At 44.2% G+C, this 26,093-nt stretch overlaps 1 protein-coding gene across 2 annotated transcripts in view; it reads left to right on the top strand.

Annotated features, from left to right (window-relative positions):
* The first annotated feature begins 769 nt into the window (after nucleotides 1-769).
* SNAPC3 (small nuclear RNA activating complex polypeptide 3) overlaps nucleotides 770-26,093 on the top strand; it is a 39,618-nt gene continuing 14,294 nt past the window's right edge. The window contains exons 1-6 of one of the 2 annotated variants that reach the window (XM_008169290.4): nucleotides 770-1,034; nucleotides 16,602-16,679; nucleotides 19,813-19,897; nucleotides 21,588-21,692; nucleotides 22,442-22,591; nucleotides 25,919-26,001. In XM_008169290.4, coding sequence (XP_008167512.1) covers nucleotides 808-1,034; nucleotides 16,602-16,679; nucleotides 19,813-19,897; nucleotides 21,588-21,692; nucleotides 22,442-22,591; nucleotides 25,919-26,001 — 728 coding nt within the window. In that variant the 5' untranslated portion in view covers nucleotides 770-807. The remainder of the gene's footprint in view (nucleotides 1,035-16,601; nucleotides 16,680-19,812; nucleotides 19,898-21,587; nucleotides 21,693-22,441; nucleotides 22,592-25,918; nucleotides 26,002-26,093) is intronic. The other variant, XM_005295236.5, reaches the window with a different exon arrangement.

Raw genomic sequence — 26,093 nt, 5'->3', positions numbered from 1 at the left:
CCACTGAAGTCAGTGGGGTTCTACATGGTCAGAAGAGTCCACCCACACAGATCAGGTTGCAGTTTGAGGATTTTTGATTGTAACCTTTTCTAGGCAGGGCCTTCTCTTTATAACTCTCTGAAAAGCACCTCACTTACTTTAGAAGCTAGCAAAACACATAGACTAATAATAAGTGTTTGGGGATTGAAGGCGTTTTAATAGAGGGAAGCTATTATTAAACCTACTCCTTCCAGTGGTAGTTTTCTTAAAAAATATTCACATATGCAGCGTTGTCTTGACATCCCACATCATTAGGGTGACCGGACAGCAAATGTGAAAAATTGGGGCAAGGGTTGGGGGGAGCGGGGGAGTAATAGGAGCTTATATAAGAAAAAGACCCAAAAATCAGGACTGTCCTTGTAAAATCGGGACATCTCGTCACCCTACACATCATGGTACATGAGAGCCCCCTGCTATCATCATTTTGGTTATATGGAGAGCCTGCAATTAGTGTTGTGCTCATTGTTAAGTGTTTTTACTGGGCATGCAAAGAACCTTTAAAAAAAAGAGACAAATATTAAGTAGTTAAAAAGAAGTGAGTTTCTTACCAGACTATTTAATAGTCACACAGGTTTTGGCTTGAAAACTGTGCTTAGCTGGCTGGTGCTGCTGCGTGCAGACTGTGCAGTTCAGTGCAAGGAAACCAGCAGGCTGGGTGTCTGGGAATGGAGCCTCTTAATTGCTGAGAGACAGGAGAATGGGAAACTACAAATCCCAGAATGCATCGGGCGCTCGCTTCCCGGTATCCCCCCCCGGGGTGCTGTAAACATGGCTGGAAGCAGTGGCAGTGCTAGCGGCGTGGTGCCGGAGTACGAGGTGCCCGAGTTGCTCACGCGCGTGTTTCACGTGGGTTCCTTTGGCGCGCTCTGGAAGCAGAACCTGCACGGGGCAGACCTGGCTGTGCAGGGGGCGGTGGCAGAGGACGGGGCTGCCGCCGTGGCTGAGGATTTGGGCTGCGGGCTGGAGACTGCAGCAGAGCTTAGGGCTGTGTGCAGGTAACTGCAACTAGTGCATGGGGGAAATCCTGATTCCCCCCCCGCCTCCGCGATACACTCCCTTCTTGTGCGGGTCATTCAGGGGAAGCAAAAGCCTTTGTAATGCATGAAAAGCATGAGGCTCTGGGAGAGAGGAAGGAAGGATCTGCGTGCTGCTGCAGGGCTGACCCAGAGTGGTGGGAGGCGTTTATTTAGCCTTCGCAGAAGCTGCTAATTTCCTTAGGCCTGGTCTATATTTAAAAGCTTTGTTGGCATACCTGTGTCAGTCAGGGGGGTGCCTTTTGTTTTTATACACTCCCAACTCCTGGCTGAAAGAGCTGTGCCCTCTGTGGAGATGCGGTTATATTGGCAAAAAAAGGTTGGCTTGTGGCTATAACTTACTCTGCTTGGGGAACTGGTTTAAGCTATACTTGGTGCAAGTTGTGTATCGATTCGGGAGGGCTGGCAGGTATAGCTACTCCAGCAAACGCTTTCAAGTGTAGACATGGTGCTTACAGTGCTTTTGTCAGTATAGCTTATGCTAGTTCCCTGAACTAAATAAACTGTACTGGCAAAAATGTGCTTGTTTTGTTTTTATAATAACAACTGTGCCTACAGTAGGGCTCTATTTGGTCTGAAAATGTCATAAAAAAAACACACCTCTAGCTGATAGTACAGTAGTGGCAAAAGTTTTAAGTGTAGACTTGGCCTTAGTCTGCCTTGCATGCAGGGCTGGCTTTAAGCACAAGCAACGCAGCTGACTCTTTGGGACATAGACTTGCAATATGTGTGTCTTACTTTCCCATCTCCATTGTTAAGACTGGTGAGGAGGCTTCACTCCTTTGGGAGCCTCACGCCTGCTTGCAGACCAGTAAATTGTAAGGCTGGGCCCTAGTATCAAGGGAGAAAGTTGTCTAATGGCTAAAGCAACAGACTTGGAGTGAAAAGTTAATAGATTTTATGCCCAGAAAGGACCATTATTATGATTCTGTAATCTATCCTCCTGCATAAGAAAGGTCACAGAATGTCACCCACTCATTCTTGCAACAAGCCCATCAACTAGATGTGAGCTAGAATATATTTTGTAGACGTGCACCTGAGTTCTGTTTCTAGCTCTGTTACTGACTCAATGTGTGGCCTTGGGCAAATTTTGTGCCTCAGTTTCTCTATTTGTAAAATGAGGTTAATACTTACGGTGGGTGTTGCGAGGCTAAATGCATTTATATTTGCAAAGCGTTTTAACATCAGAGTGAAAGGAGCTGTAGTTCTCCAGAGTATTTTTAATATGTACCATGTAGAGAACTGGCTCAAGTTTATATGGTTTGATTTTAATTTTTTGGAGTTCTTTGCGAATGCTAGAAAGAAACCATTCGCTTTTTCAAGCTACACACATTGGACAAAGTTCAGACCTGGTGTAAGTAGGCATGACTCCATTGAAGTCAATAGAGTTGCACCAGCTTACCCCAAGTATTGAATTTGGCTTGGTAAGTTTCCTTCAGCACCCAACTGCTCATGATAATTACAAGTAAAAAGAAAGTACACATACTCTGAACAGCATGCTGTAGTAATAAAGGCTAGTAAAGCTGTAAGACAAAATTACCCCTGTGCCCATCTCCATGATAGCAAACACGGTGTTTAATATTATTCATCATTTAACCGGTGTTAACAAAAATGTCATTAAATGACAAAACTCATTTGTTAATTGCAATATTTATTTCAAAATGTGTGCCTGAGTGGAAAGCCAAAGCTGTTCTGGCAGAAGAAAAGCTGCTGGAGTGGGGTGACAAGAACATCTCTTGTTGCAGTTTGAAGACTGGAGGTAGTAACTATGAATACAGGGGGGAAACTATGAAGTACTAATCTAAGTGTCAGATCCATGTGTCAGATGTAGGTAAACATTATCTAAACATTAGAGCTTAGTAAGCTATTGAGGAAGGAAGGCCTGCAAAGATAATTGAGATGCTGCAGGAAGGAGTGTCTGTGATTCAGTAGGTGGTGCTCTTCAATCTTGTCTTCACTGGAAAAACATACCAAAAATTACCACCATTCTCTCACCAGTTGAATTGAACCAGTGTTTGCGCTGCTGGACGCTTTAATGTAGATAAGGTTCCAGTGCTAAAATAATTTTTTGACTGGTTTGATTGGACTTGGCTTTCAACAGGTCTATTGATAAAGAGAAAAGGGGCTCAGACCACTGGAGCCTTGCCTACGTTAGGGCTCCTGCTTCTTTTAATACTGACTTAGCAGAACCAGAGGGAATTCTTTTGTAAGCCTTCCCAGTGAGGATACAGCCTTTGAGGTTATGTCTACATAGCAAAGAAAACCCAGGGCTGGCCTGTGCCAGCCAACTCAGGCTTGCGGGGATCAGGCTGATGAGGTATTTGATTGCTGTGTAGACTTTCTGGGCTTGGGCTGGAGCCCAGGCTCTGGGACCCTTCCACTCCACAAGGTCCTAGAGCCTAGGCTCCAGCCTGAACCCGGAGGTTTTCACAGCAGTGAAACAGCCCTGCAGCCCAAGCCCCATGAACCTGAGTTGGGTGGCACAGGCCAGCCATGGGTTTTTCTTTGCCTGTGTCACTGCATTGTGCTGGGTGGTACTGTGCTACTAGAATTGTAATCTTCTGGATAAGACATACAGTGTAAGTCTTGAGCACTTGCAGTTAACTTTAACAGAAGCAGGGTGTCCCTGGCCAAATTCCAGTTTGCCATATTCTGCCTACCTAACAGATCCTGTGTAATTTCAGCTGGACACAGTAGTCTTCACTTCCTGCCGTAACTAGATAGTATGTCTTTGTGCTGTCAAATAGCTTTTGTTTTTCATCCCAGGAGTGGCTGTGCTATGGTTGCTGCTGATAATGGTTCCTGTTTATATTTTGTAATGTGTTTTGGGATATGTCAAAATGAAAGGTGCTTGTGATGCAGGGCCTGTAGTCTGTCAGTATATATTTCATCACAAGGGAAATTGATAAATCCTTGCTACTTCTACGACCACTAAAAAAGAAACCGATCATGCCCTTACACTACATTATCTTAACTCTGAAAGCCAAGAGTGATGGACATGCAAATTTTGACCAGTGAGAAATATTTACGGAGGCTAAGATCACAATGGCCTGTGAATGCAGGAATTGCAGACAGGAACGCTGGGGGTAATGGCAGGATGCTAAGCCTTGTGTTGGTGACAAAGACTACATTATATGCTCCAGACCATACTTCTTCATACACTCCTATGTGAAGCTGTTCATGTAACCTCACCCTGATATGATAATGAACTCTAACAATTGGGACTTGACAAGCAGGTTAGGTGAGGAATAGAGGCATCTTCTCTGCAAGCTGGGGAGAGGCTGTCAGGCTTACCAGGAATGGTCAGTAAGGAGACTTGATATCTAGAGATAAGATTTTATTTTCTTTCTCTAAGTGTCTCACTGGGCTTTGCAGAGTATTCATTTGAGGTATGTTATTCAAACACTTTTATTACCAACAAAGAGAAAACAGTAGTAAAACAAGTCTTCAATTTAACAAGAAAATAGTTAAGACTACTGCTGTTGTACTGCGTAACTTCATGCAGAATGCCCCAAGCATAAGAATCTCCAACCTCTAGAGCAGTGTTCTCAACCTGTTTATCATTGTGGGCCACACCTAATGCTACCTGCATGGCCTTGAGGATGTTACATGGGCCACACCCCAAGTTCCACGGGCTTTTTAATCCCTTCAGTTTGTTTTTTACATGTGCTTTTTAATTTTTCAGCATCCTTCAGTTTCTACTTGTTTTTCTCTGTATCTTCTATGTGTTGAGTTTTCCTCCTGCAGATCTCTCCTCCTTTATTTTCTTTTTCCCCTCCAGTGTTGCCCCATGTGTTGTCTCCCCCCCCCCCCCCCGCCCAATGTTACAGAACAGCACTCCCTTCATGTTGTCTTTTGCACTGCAGAGAGCAGTGAACTCTAATGCCATCTAGGAGAAAGGAGTAGGAGAGAACATGGGGCAGGCAGCAGCTGTCCGGGGTAGAGAACAAGTCACCTGACAGCAGCCCATTGGTCCTGTAGCAGAAGGAAGGCAGGTGTGCATACCCAGGAATGGTCTGGCACTGCTGCAAATTGGTTCCCTAATCTCTCATGTTGTTGTTCTCCTCTCAAACTAAATAGCCCTAGTTTTGTGAATCTCACCTGATATAGGTCTTCCCAACCCTTAAGACTGCCTCTGATTACTTTCAATTCCTTCCCTTGTATTCTTTCTGTCCCTCTTTCTTTGGGATGAGGTGACAACTTGAATGCATTCTTCAGTCTGTATTAGAGAGAAGCAACAGGCCACGGTCATCCCTGTTGTAACCCTGACTTCACAGGACTTCTACTTGAAGCAGATGCATCCTGGATGTAATCATTTTCAGTTTTATCTACAATAACTGTTCTCATAAACGAAACAGTGATTTCAATGAAAAGGTGAATTTATGCCCCATTAGACTAGTGTGTGAGGGGAAAGAGGGAGAAAAACTCCTCCCTCACTTCCTTTAAATAGCAACAAAAAAGGTAACGAAAGCAGCCTGTTTATAATGGGCTGAAGGAACTTTATAAAAAAGAGTTCATAATTACAACTTTATAATTTCCATAGTTAAATCCTGTTAAAATACATTACATGGTTAAATGTCTATTCTTGACAATCTACTTTATCAAATTATCTGACATTAAGAAACAATGGAATAATATTTAACTTGGTGCATGTTCTAGCATCTATACCTATATTAAATCTCTTAAAAGACCTACCAAAGCAGAGAAATTGCGGTATTCAGTTTCCATGCACGTGTCTGGTTCTGATTTGTATATTAGTCAACTTTCACTTGCCTACCTACTAATCTTATCAGGTTGTATGTGGAACTGATTTTTATAGATCCTTCAGTTTCTCCTGGATTAGAAATTAACTTGTATAAAAAGCTATACTTATCCTACAGATGTCATTGGCAATTATTGTTTTGCTTAGATAACCATTGTGGGTTGCTGTTCACGTACTTAGGTGGCTAGGTTCAAATCTCTAAGTGTTAAAGAGATCAATTCATTAATTTAGAGATTAAATAGTTAATGTTGGTCAAGTGCTTTGAAGATGGAAAGTACTAAGCTTCATTATTCTAGTTCACCTGCTGAATTATTCATTGTGTAAGTGTACAGCAGGCTTAGACTCAAAGATCAGTGTGGATTTTAGGTAGGTCAGGGGAGGTGCGGTTGCAGGTACCTTATTTCACTGCAGCCCCGATTAACCTTCTTGTTTTATTAGGAGGTGTAGTTGTAAGTATCTCCAGGCATGTGTTATAAAGCTGTATTAAGCAAGTATTAGTGTCTTAAAGTGTTAGTATTTAGTGTCATTAGTATTAGTGTCTCAAAAGTGATAAAAGTACTGTCTTTAAGAAAAAATATGTAATATAAAGGGTAATATCTTTGTATCCAATTACAAGGAATAAATCAGATAAAATATTAAAATGTGTTCTAAATAACTTAAACATTTAACAAGCGGGGTTTGCTACTGTGGTCATCCAATGTAAGTAAGGCTACAGTGAAGGCATGGCTTAGTGGTCTTCTATTTCCAGGGACCACAGGTCCAACTTTCAGAGTAGCAGCCGTGTTAGTCTGTATCCGCAAAAAGAACAGGAGTACTTGTGGCACCTTAGAGACTAACAAATTTATTAGAGCATAAGTTTGACTCAGCTTTTTATCCCTGAGAGTATTTATACAGCTCTAGAGTATCTTTCCAGAGGAGAGCAATTAAATTCCTGTGACAGACTTAGTCAAATGCCTCCTCTTGGACACTTAGACTGCTGTGAGTGGATCCAACCACTGAATCGCTGGGTGTTTTAAGACTCCAGCATCTGAACAGAGTCCAAGCACTACCCCTGTCTTGGGTAGGGTGACCAGATGTCCCGATTTTATAGGGACAGTCCCAATTTTTGGGTCATTTTCTTATATAGGCTCCTATTACCCTCCACCCCCGTCCCAATTTTTCACATTTGCTGTCTGGTCACCCTAGTCTTGGGGCACAGACCCTCTGTCTAGCACTCCCCTTTGAGAGCTGGATACCGAATCCCCAGACTCCGAACAAAGCTTAAACACATGCTGTCCCAGAACTCCAGCTGTGTGGGTGTTCTGGGTCCACTGCACAGGTGACTCTTCAAGGGCATGTGTTAAGTGTAAGACAAAACACAGAGATAGACTGCACAGGATTCTGAGCCACCATTGCTCTGTACTTACCATTGCACAAATACACAGATCTGTACAAAAATAATAAACCCTACATGTATTTCCCTGTCTCACCACTTCTGAGCATTCTTTGGACTGGGTCAGAGTCCTCTGGGGCTAGGGAAAGTCCTTTCTGCTGCAGTGCATGACTTGTCTTTCAGTTAGGGAGCCTCTCTTGCCAGCTATTCTGATCATGGCTGGTCTGTGCCCTTCCTCTCTCCAGTATCCTATCCAAAGCTTCTTGTCCTGTCCCAATGGGATAATGCCTGTTAGTTTGTTTTCCTTCAAGTGATTTTTTTCCCACACACTCTCCACTTTCCTTGCCCCCAGGGAAGTTGGAGAAACTAAATTCTGCCAACCTCTTTAACATACTCATTGTTTGGTCAAAGTACAGTTGTTAAGATTAATCTTTCTTCATTTTATCTAGTCTGGGAGAGACCTGTTTACAGTCTTGTCTGCAAAAGTGGTTGTGTGTAGACAGAGGCATTCTGTACAACAGTTTTCATAACCACTTCACAAGATCAACTTACAAATTCTGATTGTGCAAACTGATTCCACAAATCATCACAATTCCATGTAGAACACTGCATTGTCTTTCAAGTGAGACTGTCAACAGTTTGTTTTGCACTGGTGTTGAAGAGCTCATGGCACTGTTTTACAAACAGTTTGTCCTGTTTTCTTTGGCTAGAATACTGGCTGTTGCCGTCCCACGTGTGAGGTAGCTCTGCATGCACGTGTTTGTCCAGCATCAGTATAGAATGCCCATCTTTTTTGCAAATGGCAGAGTGAGTTACACCTCTGCATATGACACAAACTATACAGAAAAACTTGTTTTCAGAAATACTTCAGGTTTTTAAATGTTAGATACTACTTGATTATATACTATACTCAAATAAATCCAGGCTCCCACGATACCATGGGCCTAATTATTCCTGTGTGACTCCACTGACTTTAATGAAATTATATAGGGACAAATTTGATCCCAACTGTATGGGCCCTTGCGGGACAGGGAAATTATAACTAACAAATCAAAAACATCTAAAAATGTGACTTCCATGGAAAGTGATACAATTCTAATACTGATATGTCTCAGACTACTAGATCTAGAAACGAAAGCAACACCCCTTCAGAAAATTAGTATTCTTGGCTTCCTTATGTTATGATGCTTCTGTGTCAGTATCCTTTGACACAGTCAGCCATGTTTTTCTTTAAATCTTGTCCTACCTTGGCTTCTATAACTCTGTTCTCTTCTGGTTCTCCTCTGACCTCCTACCTTGGCTTCTTCACTGTGTCCTTCAGGAGACTCTTCCTCATTCTGCCCCCCTTCCGGCTTTCTGTGGCGGGTTCCACAGTGTTCGGTCCTTGTCTCTTTGCCCAGAGATAAGTGTAGGGAGATCTCATCCATGAACACAAGTTCATCTCCAAGATGATTCCCAGATCTACCTTTCTATTCCAGACCTGACCTCTTCAGTCCAAATTAAAATCTCAGCCTTTTGTCTGACATCTCATTGTGAGTGTCTAGCTGTCACTCAAGCTCACCATAGCTAAAGAAGCACTTCTAATCTTCCTTCCTAAACCCTCCCCGTTACCTCCTTTCTAAATTAGTGAGGATAATACCACCATTCTGCCTGTCACTCAGGTTCATAATCTGAGCATCATCTTTGACTTGGACCTCTCTAGGCCTTCCCATTCAGGCTATGTCTACACTACAGTTTGTTGGCATAATTTGTCGCTCAGGGGTGTGAAAAAACCATCCTCCTGAGCGACATAAGTTACCCCGACATAAGCGCTTGTGTGCATAGCACCATGTCAGCAGGAGAGCTTCTCCTGCTGACATAGCTTCTGCCATTCGCGGAGGTGGTTTTATTATGCCAACGGGAGAGCTGTCTCCCATTGGCCTAGAGCATTTTCACCAGACATGCTGCAGCGCTGTATAAGTAGACATGCTGTAAATCTTGCCAATTCCTTCTGTATAATATTTCCAAGATACAGCCTTTCCTATCCATCCACACAGCTAAAACTCTCATCCAGGCTCTCATCTTGATTTCTGTAATATTCCTCTCTCTGGCCTTGACAAATGCCATCTTGTCCTTCTCATATCCATTCAGATTGTTTCTCCAAAGGTCATTTTCCTAGCCAGCTGCTCTGACCGTGTCACCTACCTCTCTTTGCATCCCTCCACTATCCCCCCATCTCTGTTGTAAACACAGGCTGCTTATATTCACTTTCGAGACCATTCATGGCCTATCGCCACCCCAGCTATCCTATCACGTTCACTATCGAGCTGTTGGTTTTGGCCTAGAGTGCCAGCCTCCATTGCTCACTTGTTAAATTTTTAAAACAAGCACCTCCTGTTTTCTCCCATGCTGCCCCATATGCTTGGGAGGCATATCCTGTAAATATCTGAAGAGCTACCTCATTATCTCACTTCAAATCCCTCCTTAAGGCCGTGTCTACGCTACCAATTTGTGTCGACAAAAGTGATGTCGACATCCAAAAGTCGACATAATAGAAATAGGAATTTCACGGTCACACTTGTTCCCTCTGTCGGCAGATTGCGTCCACAGTAGGGACACCATCATTGACAGTGTGAGCAATGCACTGTGGGTACCTATCCCACAGTCCTCCTGTTGCTAGGTGTTGTGGGAAGGTGTAACAGATCACGGTGCATTTCGGGACCAGGCTCAGTGTCCTGTGATGCATTGCTTTCTGTTCCAGCACTCCATGAGCTTCCGGCTTTCTTTCGTGGCATTTTTTCAACGGCTCTTCTTTGTTGTACACCCCAACATCTTTGTGAGAAGAGATGGATCCCGCACTGCTGTCCTATGCTCTGTTAACTGTCATGAAGACATCGCAGATGGCAGTGCAATTAATCGTGAAGTTCCTAACTGATGAAGACTTGCAGGCGCCCAACATACTGTGTGATATGGATAGGAAAATTCATCTTTGCTGCAACACGTACTAAAACCTTGACACTTGTTAGGCTGCTGATGTGCTGAGACTACTGCCTGTTATGCTGACTAATATTGTCTCATCGTTTACTTGTGCTCCCCCCATCCGTCTGCATCCGTCTTTTGTCTTACATTTAGATTGTAAGCTCCTTAGACATCTCTTTTTGTTCTGTTTGTGCAGTGCCTAGCACAATAGAGTCTTGGTCTGTGACTAGGGTTCCTAGATGCTACGGTAATACATATAATAAATAACCTGTCACTGGTCTAGCATCGACTGTTGCTTCTCTTGGTCTGGTTCTGTGTTGATGGGGGGAAAGAAAGAAGCAATTTACGTGGCAGGGTATTTTAAATGGCATCTGTTTGAAGCTACTCAGGGGTTTGGAATGTTAGACATCTCCGCAGGGAAGTGGATTAGTGGACAGCGTGCAGATGGAACAGTCAAAAGGGCCTGACTAATACATTTTCTCATGGCTCTGCAGCTTGGCATGTAGATATCTCCCATCTCTTATGTGGGGCGTGTGGGTGAATGGAGTAGAACTCTGGGATATTCAGGATAAAAGGTGTGATATAAATGTTAGATGTATTCTCCTTATTGGAGTGAATGGGAAACTGGAGACTTTCAAAGTTGCAAGATAAACTCTGTGAAGGGAGGGGCGAGGATATTGGTTGTGGGGGAGGGGAAGTTAAAAAATGCTTTAGCTTTTAGCAACTACAAACATTTATTTTTATTAATTCAGATACTCTCCTGTAGCGCTAGCTACTTCCCATTAAGAAGTGCATTCTGAGGAAGAATTAGCAAAACGGCAGCTTTCAGAGAGATCCAGCTGCTATTCATTAAGTGAAAATACTGAGTACTGACCAGAAAACTGTCGTAAGCATTGTTTTTAATATAGCTTTACCAGCTACTTAAGGGCTTAATTGTGAGCAGCCTTACTCACCCATTCACGTGTCCTTTGATCCATATCACCAGTCTGTGCAGAGGAGATGGGGAGCAGCTTCTGTGGGGCCACTTATTCCTCGCTCCTGTGCAAGTAGGTGAGGAGGGGATACAGTTATGACTCTGTCCCCTTTCCAACAGGCTAGCTCTGGGGTTCTCAAACTTCATTGCACCGCGACCCTGTCTGACAACAAAAACTACGACATGACCCCAGGATGGGAGACTGAAACCTGAGCTGCGCCGCCCGGGAGAGCCGAAGCCCAGGCAAGGGGCCTATAACTGAAACCCTCCGCCCAGGGCTAAAGTCCTCAGGCTTCGGCTTGGGCCCTGGGCGGTGGGGCTCCGGCTTCAGCCCTGCGCCCCAGCAAGTCTAAGTCAGCCCTGGCGACCCCATTAGAACAGGGTTGCGAGCCACAGTTTGAGAATCACTGCGCTAGCTGATACAGATGAGTTGGTGCTGCAGGGGAAGTAATCTGCATCAGGTATAGAGCCAATGCAGCCGCAAGCAAGGGGGGAACCAGGGACCAGACTGAGAGACTGAATCCCAGTCTGATTCCAAGACATTATAACGAATCACTGAAATTTTCTTTTCAAAAGGTGCTAGTAAATGTATCCCCCTGTCTTATCAACTTGAAAAGAACGATTCTGTCTATGGGGTAACACACAGGAGAGTGGAAGAGTTAAAGTTATTGCCATACTGATGGATCATAAGAACCTCAAGAGAATTTGTTACCTGTGGTGAAGTAAACCAAAATCATCTCAAATTAATATAAAACACCATAAACTGGATTATTACAATTAGGGCATCTGACCAGAACCAAAACTTTACTTCTATGGAAAGATGTTTCTACACAAGAGTCTTCATGTTTGATAACAATTGGATTTCTTTGTTGTGTATCGTTAGTAGTTAATCTCTTCCTAACAGCCGGGTTTATCAGAATGTATTGTAGCAGGAAGAAGCGAGTCTGATGTTGCAGCCAGCACTGACTAAAAGCTTACAGCCAGTGCTACTCCATTAAATAGAGGCTTTGCTAGCATAAATAACATACACTCTGAAGTTTAAAGGGATACCACAAAGACTTTAATGTATGATTTTTCTCTGTGGTTAATAACTCAGTTCTTCATTTTTGTCAGCTTGTACAAGAAAACTAGACCAGTCAATTCCAATTTTTTTTTCTTTTATGTTACAATCCACTAACGGTCAGTTTCACTTTGTCTCATGCCTTAGCCCTTGAACAAACAAGGAGAATGCTATATTATACAACATCTCACAGATACTTTCTATAATTTTAAGATCATACATGCTGAACTCAGCAGACTCCATACACGGCAAACAAAATAACAAATAACATCCTTAGTCTAGCAGAGTCTCAGTACTGGAGGACTGGATAGCATGGAGGTCAGTAACTCAATATGGAGCCTTTCACATCTAAGATACTGGTTCAAATCTGATCGAGGTTAGTAGTGACAGAGAGCCCTTTGCTGTAAGACAGCTGTTCATTGGCCTATGTAAAACAGTCAAGTGGCTGTCAGTGTTTTAACTACCATGTTGTGTCTCTATGCATGGAGCAGGTCAATGCACCTGGTGGTTGCATTTCCAATAGTCTCTTGTGGCTAGTACCTGCGGTGGGTGGAAAATTTTTAGGACAAGGTGTATAGACTAGACCAATTATTGCCAGTTTTTGCAGAGGCACCAAAGATTGAATGGTAATGAGAACTGAATTACTTTTTCCCTCTTAGAAATGACCGCTCCTAGTCAAGTTTGAGGCATTCTAACAGTATAGGGAAACTTGCACTGTGACTACTGTACCTGCTGTATGGATAGAGAGCCACATGCTCCTCCATTTGTCAACCTGAGCAGGACAGGAATAGTTCCTGAGCATAAAAGGCTCTTATTAACTAAAAGAGACTATAAAGTGTTGTAATGCTTTTAGCTAATAATAATGGCAATGGTGAAGCCACCAGAACATTCCTACAAGTATCTTAAACCTGCAAGTGCTTGAGCACTTAAACATTTTGAAAGGCAAACTTTAAGAGCGATCTTTATTCAGAAGTGTGCAAAATCCTTATCTTCACTGCTTATTAGCCTGAGGGTATGTCTATGCTGGCAGAGTTTCTTCGCCAGCAGCTACATTGCTGCTCAGAGAGCACTGAAGGGAAACCGCTGTTGTGTGTTCACACTTTCAGCTGCCTGCACAATAGTGTGTTCATTAGTGTGTTCGGCACTTGCATCGGTATTCAGAATGGTGCACTCTGGGCAGCTATCCCACAGAGCATCTCTTCCTCTTCTGCCACTAAGTATTGTGGGAAGGTGGAGGGGGTCACCAGGCATACAGGGTCCTGTCCCAAAGCCCTGTGATGCATTGCTTCCCAACCCAGCAATACCTGTGCTTCCATCTGCATTTGGCGCCATCTTTCAACGGTTTGTGTATTGCGTGCTCTGCCTCTTCGGTCTGCAGGAATGGATCTCAAACTGATGACCAATATGCTGCTTGCTCTCACTAACACGTGAGTGGCAGTGGAGTTATTCCTTAAACTACAAAGGCAAGAGGTGTCCGACGTTGATCTCGCCACACGTAGTAGCTACGACATGAATTGCTTGTGGCATTCACGGAGGTGCTGACAACAGTGGCACACTGCTTTTGGGCCCGGGAAACAAGCAGTGAGTGGTGGGATCACATTGTCATGAACATCTGGGATGACAAGCAGCGGCTGCAGAACTTTCAGATGAAGAAAGCCACTTTCATGGGACTGTGTGATGAGCTCGCCCCAGCCATGCAGTGCAAGGACATGAGAATGAGAGCTGCCCTGTCGTTGGAGAAGCACTTGGCGATTGCACTGTGGAAGCTGGCTACTCCAGACTGCTACCAATCAGTCGCTAACCAGTTTGGACCGGGGAAAGTCTACCTTTGGACTTGTGTTGACGGAAGTGTGCAGGGCCATTAATCGCATTCTGCTGCAAAAGACCGTGACTCTGGGCAACGTACGTGACATTGTGGATGGCTTTGCACAAATGGGCTTCCCTAACTGCGGAGGGGCGATAGATGGCACGCATATTCTAATTCTGGCACCAGACCACCTAGCCACCGAGTACATTAATTGGAAGGGGTATTTCTTGATGGTTCTCCAGGCGCCTGTAGATCACTGTGGGCGTTTCATAGATATTAACACAGGCTGGTCCGGAAAGGTGCATGACGCTCGCATCTTCTGGAACACTGGCCTGTTCAGGAAGCTGCAAGCAGGGACTTTCTTCCCAGACCAGAAGATCACTGTAGGGGAAGTCGAAATGCCCATTGTAACCCTGGGAGACCCTGCCTACCCCTTAATGCCATGGCTTATGAAGCCATACACGGGGAACCTTGACAGCAGCAAGGAACGGTTCAACAATAGGCTGAGCAAGTGCAGAATGACTGTTGAGTCTGCTTTTGGCCATTTAAAGGCTCGCTGGTGCTGCCTATATGGGAGGCTGGACCTGGCCAATGACCATATTCCTATGCTTATAGCCACGTGCTGTGTACACCATAATATTTGTGAAGGGAAGGGTGAAAGCTTCACTCAGGGCTGGACGGTTGAGTCTCAGTGCCTGGATGCTGAATTTGAACAGCCAGAGACCAGGGCTATTAGAGTGGCGCAGTGCAGGGTCATAAGGATCAGGGATGCCCAGAGGTAGCAATTTGAAGCTGAAAGCCACTAATATTTGTTGCTATGCTTGGGAGTGCAGTGCTTGTAATGCTAGGTGATTGTGATTGGTGCAGACAATGCACTGTGAAGGTTTAAGAAAATTGTCTGTTGCTTTCCTTTCAGTTAATGGAATAAAGATTGCTTTCAAACCAAAACAGTTTTTTTTAAAAAACAACAACTGGAGGAGAGAGACAAACAAAAAAACACATCAGCACTGAGGGGGATGGGGGAAGGGAGGGTCCCAGGGAGAGGAGGGGTCCCAGGACGAATAAAGATTTGTGTATGTCCAGGTATCCTATGCAACCTTGTCCTTTGGAGTACAGTGCAGTGGATACTGTACTTCAGCAGGGCTAAACTGCAGAGGGATGGATGTTGAGTACAGTGGGTACTGGGAGTCCGCAGGACTGGACTGTGACAGGGCAGGTGTGGAATGCAGCGGGTACTGACTGGAGCAAGGATGTTGACGGTGTGTGTGTGGGGCGCATGGAAAAGAGTTTTGCGACAGCGGCTGCATGGGAGGGCAGGCGCAGAGTTGCTCGGTTTGCAGTGCTAGGACCGCCTGAAGCGTGTCCGCTTGGCGCTCCATCATGTTTAAGAGCCGCTCCGTGGCTTCGTTCCGGCGCACCACGTTCTCCTTTTGTTCTCTCTGCTCGCTGTCCCGCCACTCGTTCATTTCTTGTTTTTCTGCCGCGGAGTGCAGCATGACATCATGGAGAAGATCCTCTCTACTTTTTCATGCCGCTTTCTAATTCTGCGCAGCCGTTCAGCCGGCGATAACAAAGAGAGAGGCTGGGCTCCCAAAGCCATATATGCGAAGCCAAAATGCAACATTTTACAGAAGCAATATTATTTGCAACCCACAGACCACTGTATCAGTGTTTTAAAACACAACCCCTATTCACATACCTATCACTAACTGGCTGACCCCAGGCAAGCACACATGACCCACAAGACCCCCAAAATGGTGAGTAGCTGCAGATGCAGGGGAATTCAGTGTTCCAGGACAATACTGGGCACGTGGCTCTTGGGGAGAGCCAGCACTGTAGGGAAAGGGCATAAAAATCATTCCTGTTCCCACATTTTCCACAGGCTGTGTTCATTATGGAAGATCTCTTGCTGCTCAGGGTGAACAGGGAATCAAGGGGAGGGTCTTCTCCAAGAGTGTCACTTCCACCCTGGCCCTTACGCAGCTCAAACTAATAATCCTTTGCACTTCTGTGGCCTTTTTCCTCCCAGGAGCTCAAAAAACTTCATAAGCAATAACACATTTACCTTTGAACACATCTGTAAAATAGGTAAGTAGTACATCCCTTAGTTTACAGATTGGGAAACTGAGGCATAGATGAAACAATTTGCCCAAGTTTACATGAACAGTCTGTGGCAGAGCAAGGTGCAGATCCCAGATCTCTTGGCTTCCAGTCCTGTGTCTTGACCATAAACCGTCCTTTTACCCTGTTTTAGCTGTTCATTTAGATCTTTACAATATAAATAACTATTTCCTGGTGTTTTGTCTATACAGGCAGTCCTCGGACTTACGACACAATTGGTTCCTTAAAATTGCTTCGTAAGTCGAAACGTCGTAACTCGGAACCGCAATCCACTCCATTGCGGGACCGAGCATCGTAAAGTCAAAACCAATTGTTGTAAGTCGAATCGGTGTCAATTCAGAAACGCCGTTAGTGCCGTTTGTCGTAAATGTCATAAAGTCGAGGACTGCTTGTATACATTTTGTTGAATAGCTTAATTGATTTTTAATTATGAAAGAAGAATGAAAAAATATATAACAGCTGTTCTTATTTTCAGTATTGACATGTTAAAGTCCCCTGATAAAGACGAAGATCCAGAGATTATTTCTGAAGACAGCAGCCTAGTAACTCTTCGGTATGTTGGATTTTGATGCCATTATCAGAACCTGGATAAGATAAATTCTTTAACTGCTATAGTACCATAATGTGTTTGTCATTCAGGCAATGGTGTAATTGCTGGGCAGTTTCTAGTAATACATTAAAGATCTGGAAACCATCTTAGGGGAGCGTAGGTTGCACCAACCCATTGCTTTATGTGCTTTAAAGAATTCTGGAGTAAAAAAAAAAAAGATTTTTCATGCCATCTGCATTGAAGGATCTCATTTAATAAAGACTATCAGTTATAGTACACGAGATTCTGATATGGCTGCTGAGCTTTAACACCAGATGCTTTTGGACTGACTTTTAGAGATGCTTAAAGTATGAGGCCAGAAAGGACCACCAAATTATCTAGACTGACTTCCTGCAAATCACAGGCCACCAACACCACCCAGCAACCACATACTAAACCTAACCACTGAAATTAGACCAAAATATTATAGGCCTCAGGACGCTAAATTATTGTGTGCCATAGACAGAGAACAGGAGGGACTCAGGTGTGACATTGCCTGAGGACCCTTCAGTGACAGGGAATTAAGTGAGCTATTCCCAGGTGACCCTGTCAAGAGATCCCCACCCTGCACCCCACCCTGCAGAGGAAGGCAAAAAACCCCAAGGTCACTGCCAGTCTCACCAGTTAGAGCCTGAGTGTGTGAGCAAGAGCTAGCCAACCAAGCACTGAAGAGAAAATCCTCAGTACCACCTCAGAGTACTGGCTTATTCTGTCCAGGGTTCCATCGACAACTGTGGCCATCTCTAATGCTACAGAGACAAACAAACAAACAAACCACACCTACAGTGGGAGTTGAGGGGTAATCAATCCCTTTCTGACAGGTGACCAGCTGAAGCCCTGAAGCATGAGATTTTTAGGAACATCAGATGCTCAGGAAACAGGAAGTTAAATATGAATAATAAAGTGGACCTGACACAAAGGTGGGAGAGAGAATTCCCCAGAGTGCAAGATGGGTCTGAGGCATGCTAATCCCTGGTGATAGGATGGTTATGTTGCTATGTCCAAAGAAGCAGTTCCTAGGTTGTAACCAGATCACAACACTGTGAGCCCTAAATTGCTAAAATGCCATCATGTGGTAGTAACAAACCCAGCACTTCTGGTCCATTTTAAACCTTGATTAAATTATCCTACACTTGGCCAACACAAGCCTTGATTTATTGATGGTACTTGACATTCTTTTTGCCTGTCTAGAACAAAGAAAATGCGATCTGTGGCTTATAGTTAGAATTAGTGTTGCGGGGGTCTTGCTACTGAAAATAATACATCTGGAAAAGCCTGCAGGTAAATAGACATGTACATATAATGAAAATTAATGTGTGTTAATATTAACTATGTGAACACACATATTTAATATTGTTATGAGCTGGGTGAAACCTTGTTATGGGTTGTTAATACCTCTTTGAGATTGAATGTGAATGCATCCTTCAATTAACATAACTGAGAGACTGAGTTAATCAGAAATCCACCAGGTAAAACAAAAGGGGGTTGTGAACCCACCCAGAAGCTTTGGACTGAGTGGACAGAGGGGTTTTGCTGAGGGGTGTGTGAGCGAAGGCAAAAGACACAGATCAGAGAGTGGGCCTGGTGGACGGAGGTTTAAAAACAGGAAAGCCAACCAGCAGCCTATAAGCATAGTGTGACCTGGAAAAAGCTAGAGACAGCTTTTGGGTCAGGTGATGAGGCTGTACGCTAAGAAACTGCTCCATTCGTTCTTGGTTCCTTCTGATTTCAGACACATGACTTTGTACATTCCTTGGAAATAAATAGGATTGCATCGAAGAAAATAGCAGATTCCATCATTTTCTACTTCCAACTTCACTTTATATTCTTGTTTAAATGAGACTGAACAGAAGTGATTGGATTTCTATAACTATGAGAGAGAGAGAATGACTCTGTAGCCCAATGGTTAGGGCACCCACCTGGGAGGTGAGAGACCTGACATCCAGTCCCCCTGCTCCAGTTATTCTTTCATTATTTATCCACAGTGGAACAGTTTCAACAGGGGAGACTAAGAGTGCCTCCACATCAGAATATTCTATAGCCCGTGGTTAAAGCATCTTAAGAGATGTGAGACCCCTATTCAAATCCTTTCTCTCCCTCTGGCAGAGCGGGGGAAATTGAATCTGGGTCTCTTGCATCCCGAGTGAATGCTCTAACCACTGGGCTAAATGTTATAGGGTGGGCACGACCTCTTCTTCCTCCAGCTGTGTTGCGTGGAACGAGGCAGCTGCCTAACTAATTCACTGGTTCAGGAAATGTGTTAGGTATCTAAGTCACCGAGTCGATGCAGCGGGTTCCCATTCGTGGATGATTAGGAGAGGCAGGTATCTCCTTGCAGCCTAGCACATACCCCTGTTGTCAGCATTGCTCTTCAGCTAGCTTCGGTGGCTCCCTGCCTAGCATGCTGGCTTTTGTGGATCGCATTCATAGGCACCTCTCTCTTCCCTTTTATTGTATAGGGAGCCTAGGTATTTAAATTGGCCTTGTGGATCACAGTGTTGGTCTTTTGATTTTTCCAGGTTTTTGAAAGTTGGGTACTGTAATGCTCAGCATTGCAGTGCCTACGTCCCTTCATGGATTCCATCCTGGATCTTAACCTATTTAATGTTCTTTGTAAACTGCCAAGTACGTTGATGGTTTGATATATAAAGATATACATACATACAATGTTTGTTCTAAAAGATTTCAGCCAATCTAGATGCTCAACTTTCAATTAGTTCAATTAGTTTTTCTAAACAGGTGGCATTAACATAAAGTAAAGTTAATAATCAAGACATTTATGTAGGCTTACTACACCATGATGTAATCAAAAAGATAGGCTGCTGCCTACATCAGAACATTATTTCTGGAGTATTTGACAATATTTGACCATAGTCAAATAACAGGTGGTCAACTGACTGGTCAGTTGATGTTATTCAACTGGTCAATTAACCAGTTGGCCAAACCTCATCTCTCTGGAAGTGTTTAGTCTTTTCCATTTTAAACCAGCATTGCAGTTCCCATGTCGTTTTAAAATGTACCTAGTTACACTAAACAGCACGCTTTATAATGCCATTTTGCCTTGTCTCTCGCTCTTGTTGCCCTCTACCCTATCAAGAATTAGAAAGAAGGCCCTGGAGAGGCGAGAAGAAACCATAATTGTAGATCGCACTTGCAGACAAGAAAGATTTACTTATGAGATGGTAAGATTTCCCCCTCTTCTCCTCCCAGACGCTTAAGACAGTTGAATCCTGTCAAGAAAACAGCTCTCAAGGACTTACTTTGCTTTGTGTTTTTGATTTGCTGGTGAAGCCAACTATATCATTCACACTGTTGTACTATGAGTTTGCAAACAATGACTAAGATGACATATGCTCCTATAAGTGGGTAGCTCACACTGCAACACTTTTGGGGCAGGGACAGTCTCTCACTGTGTTTGTAGAGTCCCTAACACAATGGGATTCTAATCTTGGCTGAGGCTTCTAAGCATTATCAGAATATTACTGATGATGATAATAACATGGTTTCTGTTTTATATGGGAGCCCCAATGTGCTGGGTGCTGTACAGACATATAATACGATTAAGGCATAGGCCCTATAGCAGGGGTTCTCAAACTGGGGGTCAGCACCCCTCAGGGGGTCGCGAGGTTATTACATGGGGGGTCGCGAGCTGTCAGCCTCCACCCCAAACCCCGCTTTGCCTCCATCCAGTATTTATAATGGTGTTAAATATATAAAAAGTGTTTTTAATTTATAAGGGGGAGGGTTGCATTCAGAAGTTTGCTATGTGAAAGGGGTCACCAATACAAAAGTTTGAGAACCCCTGCACTATAGGCAATGCCTAGAGCTCAGGAGTCATGGGATGGTGTCACGACCTCCTCTTTAATTTAAAACAAAAATATCCACAACCATAATGGACAGAGACTTTTTTTTTTTTTTTTTTTTTTTTTAAATGAAAGGTGAAATTTTCCTAAATTTCCAGCTCCTGGAATCAACTGATTATACAAGAAAAACACCAAACATTATGAGAGTTAGGAATTGCCCTGTGTGACCCTCCTGCACTTACACGCGCTTAACACTGCTGCCTCCTCTTACCTTGTCCTGTGTGTGTGTGTGTGAACATTGTGTAGTATACATAAGAAACAAATCAAAAACAAATTGCGGGTAATGAGTTGGCACAGATATTTTCTAGAAAACAGTAGGAGCTACTCAGCAGTCTTGCGAGCCAAGCTCTTTAAAAAGAAGGCACGTGTACGGCAATTGATGCTCTAATACGGCAATGTCAGTAGTTCCAATGGAATTTATTATTGAAAGTAAAACATACTAGACAGTCTGAGTTTTGTTTACATTAGCAAAAGAGACTCCAGTGATAGAGTCCGATTAGCTTGTACTTCAAGGACTAGTAGTTATCTCTGCACAGGGCTACAGCAGCAGAAAGCATCTCTGCTATTAAAGCTAAAGAGCACTTTGTGATGGACGGATTGCAGTGAAATCCTTTTTCAGCCAGAAGTTTGTTTTCATTTGGGGTAACGCTCCCCAACTGTTTGGGGAGACTGGTTGTTAGAGAAGGGAGAAATTACCTTCCTTATTCTGTTTGACAGCTGGGGTTTCATCTTAAGGAAAGAGCATAACAAAAATGCTTTCAGCTCATATCCAGAACATGCTAGTTTGTACTATTAGGAGGTAGTGCCTGAGGATAAGAGGCATGGTGGGGCTGGATTCTTGGTTTGGATTTGCTTGACATTTGGATTGAGTAAAGAGGCCTCAAATCATGTACATCATTAGCAAGAGTCTCTTGTTTTCGCACACTTTTCCCATGTTTAGTTTCTGGACCATTGTACAATTTGCAGTAGAATGCACTCGGACATATGTATTAACATTTTATCTTCCTAGGAGTCTCATGCAATTGGAAAGAAGCCAAAAGATCCAGCAAATCTAATTGAGGAAGGAGAACTTTTCCTAACTCTGAACATCTTTTATCCTGTCATATTTCAGAAGGTTGGTATTAAAAATTCTCTGGGTCAGAGTCTGATACATTTTCCCACCTTGAATAGTGTCTCACTCCACAAGTAGTCTCACTGAAATCAGTGGGATCATACAAGGAGCAAGATGCTACACAAGACTGAGCGTTCTTATTTATCAGTTAGCCTGTAGGTGCTATTACAATTTATCCAAATTGGAGGTCCTAGACCCGGTATAAGCATACCATAAATCACACTCAAAAGCTGCCAGAGACTGGCTTTCTGTGATTCGAGGTGGTAGTTGTAAAAGTTGCAGTCTTTTCTTAATGGTTCAGTAGTAACTTCATAGTTTTTACTGCAGATCAGAATGTGTAGCATTTAGAACTAACGTACTTTCTATGGGTCTGGCCAACAGTTGTACTCAGATTACTTGTAGGGTTGCCAACTTTGGCTGGATGAATTCCTGGAGATTTCATCACATGGCATAATCTTTAATTAAAGATTAATCTTTAATTTCTGGAGACTCCAGGACAATCCTGGAGGGTTGGCAGCCCTAGTTACTTGCAGCCATGAAAAGCTTAGAGTCTGTGCTTCAAATTAGTTCCTTTGTTGTACAAACTTGCGGCAGCTTTACAGGGGCTGTGGAAAGCTGATGTCAGCCTTTTATGGGGAGGAGTTAGGCCTTGTGGTGCTAATGACCCCAGTTAGGCATTCTGTAGCAGTGCTGGTGGTAAAGACATTCTGGCCCTGTTGTTAACTGAAGGCTGCTCACTGTTTCTTTTGTAGCATAAAGATCACAAACCTTATCAGACAGTGCTTGTGTTGGGCAGTCAAAAACTCACTGAGCTCAGAGACTCCATTTCCTGTGTCAGCGACCTTCAGATGGGTGGTGAGTTCAGCAGCCACCCTGACCAAGCACCAGAGCATATTAGCAAGGTACAATCATCTGATGTAAAGGGGATGAGGGTGTATGTGTTTGTGCTTGGTTGTTTTTTCCCCCACCAAGAGTAAAATGCAATGGTGCAGTTGGATTACATAATTCTGTGAGTATCCAGATATCATGGTGGGAGGCCAAATTTAATACCAGGCTACATCTGTAATCTGAGAGAGATTTACTGACCTTTGGGGAATGCTTTTTGAGATGCATGGCTAGAAGATGCACTAGTATAAATTTCAGAATGCTTTGAAGATAAAAAATGAGTATTTAACTATTACTAGGGTCTATGAAATGCCTCACATGTTTCTGAGCACTAGAACATAACCATTACAGCTAAAGTTATTTGCCAGAAGTCACCAGATGCCTGTCAGAGTGAGACATCAGCTCTTCTGTTTTACTTGGCAATTAAAATATGGAAAAACCACACACTTTGCACTTATTGTGACTTCTTAAAATTACAGTTAACACATGCATATACACACAAAGTATACATACATTATTGTATATTATATCTATGCACAATTGCATGTAAAACATTCCTAAACCACAACAAAATTATTTGAAGAGCTACATTCTTAAAATACATTTCCATATAGAGTCCGGCTAACATCCCAAAGCAGCCTTCTGCTTTCTTTAATTTTACCTTTGTAAATTAAAAAGGTATTAATCTGAGAATGAATAGATCAGTGCTTAAAGTTTCGAATGTGGATAAAAGACTACCTTTCTCTGTCCCCATTTAAATGATTATTTAAAAAATAACCCCAGCTTCTCCAAAAAGTAATCTATAATTTACTGTGGGATGCGCCTAAGGGGAAATTGGCATCTGCCTTACTTATGCAGTGGTTCCCGCTGTTCCTTAATAATACACCTCTACCCCGATACGATGCAGTCCTCGGGAGACAAAAAATCTCACCGCGTTACAGGAGAAACTGCGTTATATCGAACTTGCTTTGGCCCTCCCTGTTCCTTGTTCCCTGACCACCCCCTCCAGAGACCCCCATCCCTAATCACCCCCAGGACCCCACCCCTACCCAACCCCCCTGTCCCCTGACTTCTCCGACCTCTATCCACATACCCCGCCCATTGACAGGCATTCACCGGCAGCGGCGGGAAGCGGAGCAGCCCGGCCCCAGCCCGCTCCACTCCGCCACCTCCCAGCTGCGGCGCTTAGTTTCCCGCTATCGGTGAGTGCAGGGAGGTTGGGGAAGGGACGCGCCCCCTCGCCCCCCCCCCACCTGCGGCGGGAAGCGGAGTGACGCGGCCCCAGCCCACTCCGCTTTCCTTGCTCTGGCCCCAGCCGTCTCGCTGGGGGTGGGGCTGGGGAAAGGTCCTGCACTCACCTGCGGCAGGAAGTGGAGCGCAGTGGCTGGGAGCTGGCGAGTGGAGCTGGCTGGGGCCGGGCTGCTCCACTTCCTGCTGCTGGTGAGTACAGGGAGGTTGGGGAAAGGACGCCTCCCGCACTCACCAGCGGTGGGAAGCGGAGCGATGCGGCTGGGAGCTGGCGGAGTGGAGCGGGCTGGGGCCGGGCTGCTCCGCTTCCGCCGCTGCCGGTGAGTACGAGGGGGATCCCTTCCCCTAAGCCCCCTCCCCCGAGCGACACGGCTGGGGCCGGGGCGAGGGAAGCAGAGTGGGCTGCTCCCGGCCCCCAGCTAATCCCCAGGGCCACTCTGGGACTGCAGGGCCCCCCAAAGTGCCCCCCCACAGCTCCTGTCTCCCATACCCTGGCGGGGGGGCGGGAAAGCCCCTGACCGCCCCCAAGACCTTCTGCCCCTTATCCAACCCCTCGGCCATGGCCTGGCCCGGCACCCTTAACACGCTGCTTTAACGTGTTGTATGCGAACCCACATTATATAGGGTCGCATTGTATCAGGGTAGAGGTGTGTGTATATATAAACATCTCTATAGAGAGAGAGAGCCCTTGTGCAGGCTCTTCATTGACTTTAAGCTATATATTTGTGAGGTTAATCTATTTCCTTTTGTCTACTTTCTATTGTTTTAAGTTCCCAAACCCATAATAAAAAAAAAACTTTGATATGACTGTATTTTCTATTCATATAAATACTACTTGCTGCTAATTTTAGCCTGTCCACGTGTACAGCTCTCAATGTATTGTAGAGCGCAGCTGATTAACAGAATAACACGTGGTTATTTTGCCAAATCGTTTTTTCTTTTTTTAATTTTTCTTCCTAGTTGATATGAAAGAGTTTAGCAAAGGAGCTCACTCTTCTATATAAGAGTTAATCTACACCGCCTTGTCACAGAACTTGTTGCATAAATAGTGGATACTCATTGGCTAGCTTCAGTAATTTCTGATGATGCGGAATTCTGTGAGCCCCGTTAATGCTGATATGAATGGCATAAAACATTAATTAACCTCTGTGAGAAAATGTGTGGTACAAATGGCCTGTCTCTGTGTGACAAATTGTGTAATGAAGAGAGCATTTTGTGGGATGCTGGATCTCTTCAGAGCACTAAAAAGGGAGATGATTTGACCTTCCAGAACAGCACGTCTGTCTTGTTTATGGAGGTGTGCATAGTCACTATTGCCACATGGCCACCTTTAATTTATGTTTTGGTGCAGGATTGCAATAGAGTTGATGACTTGTCATCCTGGGGAACAGTGGGTCTTGTGGCATGGCCTGCTCTGACCTTGCTAGTTTTTAGCAATTGGAAAGTTGTGCCTAAATTCTGTAAAAGATGCTCATGAGTTTTTAGACATCTGTGAATAACAGAATGGGGAAATAATAAGAAAAGAAAGATCATACAGTAGATAACATATCAGCATGATCAGTTTGCCGTCAACAGGGCCGGCTCCAGGGTTTTGGCCACCCCAAGCAGCCAAAACAAAACAAAACAAAAAGCCGCGATCGCGATCTGCGGCGGAGATTCGGCGGGAAGTCCTTCGCTCCCAGGCGGAGTGAGGGACCGTCCGCCGAATTGCTGCCGAATACCTGGACGTGCCGCCCCTCTCTGGGGCGGCCGCCCCAAGCACCTGCTTGAGAAGCTGGTGCCTGGAGCCGGCCCTGGCCGTCAACAGAGTAGCTCTGCCCTAATTTTTAGTTCTGTATTGTTTTCAGAAATCACACACTGTAGCCAGTGACTCTGCAACAAGCCGTACTGTGACATCAATATTTAAGCCGAACTCCCCAATGGGAAGCTCTGCTTAAAAACTGACAGAATGATACAGCCAAATATAATATACGTACCTAAAGTGCACCACAAATAAGCTTCATTTTGCAAGGTTTCTGTTGTTTAATCTATTTTTGTTTGTAGTACTAACGTTCTCTCTCTCTCTCTCTCTCTCTCTCTCTCTCTGTCTGTCCAAGGATCTCTACAAATCTGCTTTCTTTTATTTTGAAGGCGTTTTTTACAATGATAAAAGGCACTCAGAGTGCAGAGATCTGAGCAGGTACAGTATAAACAGTCCCTCAGTGGGAGGAGATCCTTAGGGAAGAGAAAAGAAACTTGACTGATTCTGCTGCTGATGTGTGATGTTTCGAG

The sequence above is a fragment of the Chrysemys picta genome, chromosome 6 (genome assembly GCF_011386835.1).
Source record: "Chrysemys picta bellii isolate R12L10 chromosome 6, ASM1138683v2, whole genome shotgun sequence".
In the NCBI taxonomy this organism is placed as follows: Eukaryota; Metazoa; Chordata; order Testudines; family Emydidae; genus Chrysemys; species Chrysemys picta.
The sequence above is the reverse complement of the archived record's forward strand: the minus strand, read 5'-3'. Positions and strand labels throughout refer to the sequence as shown.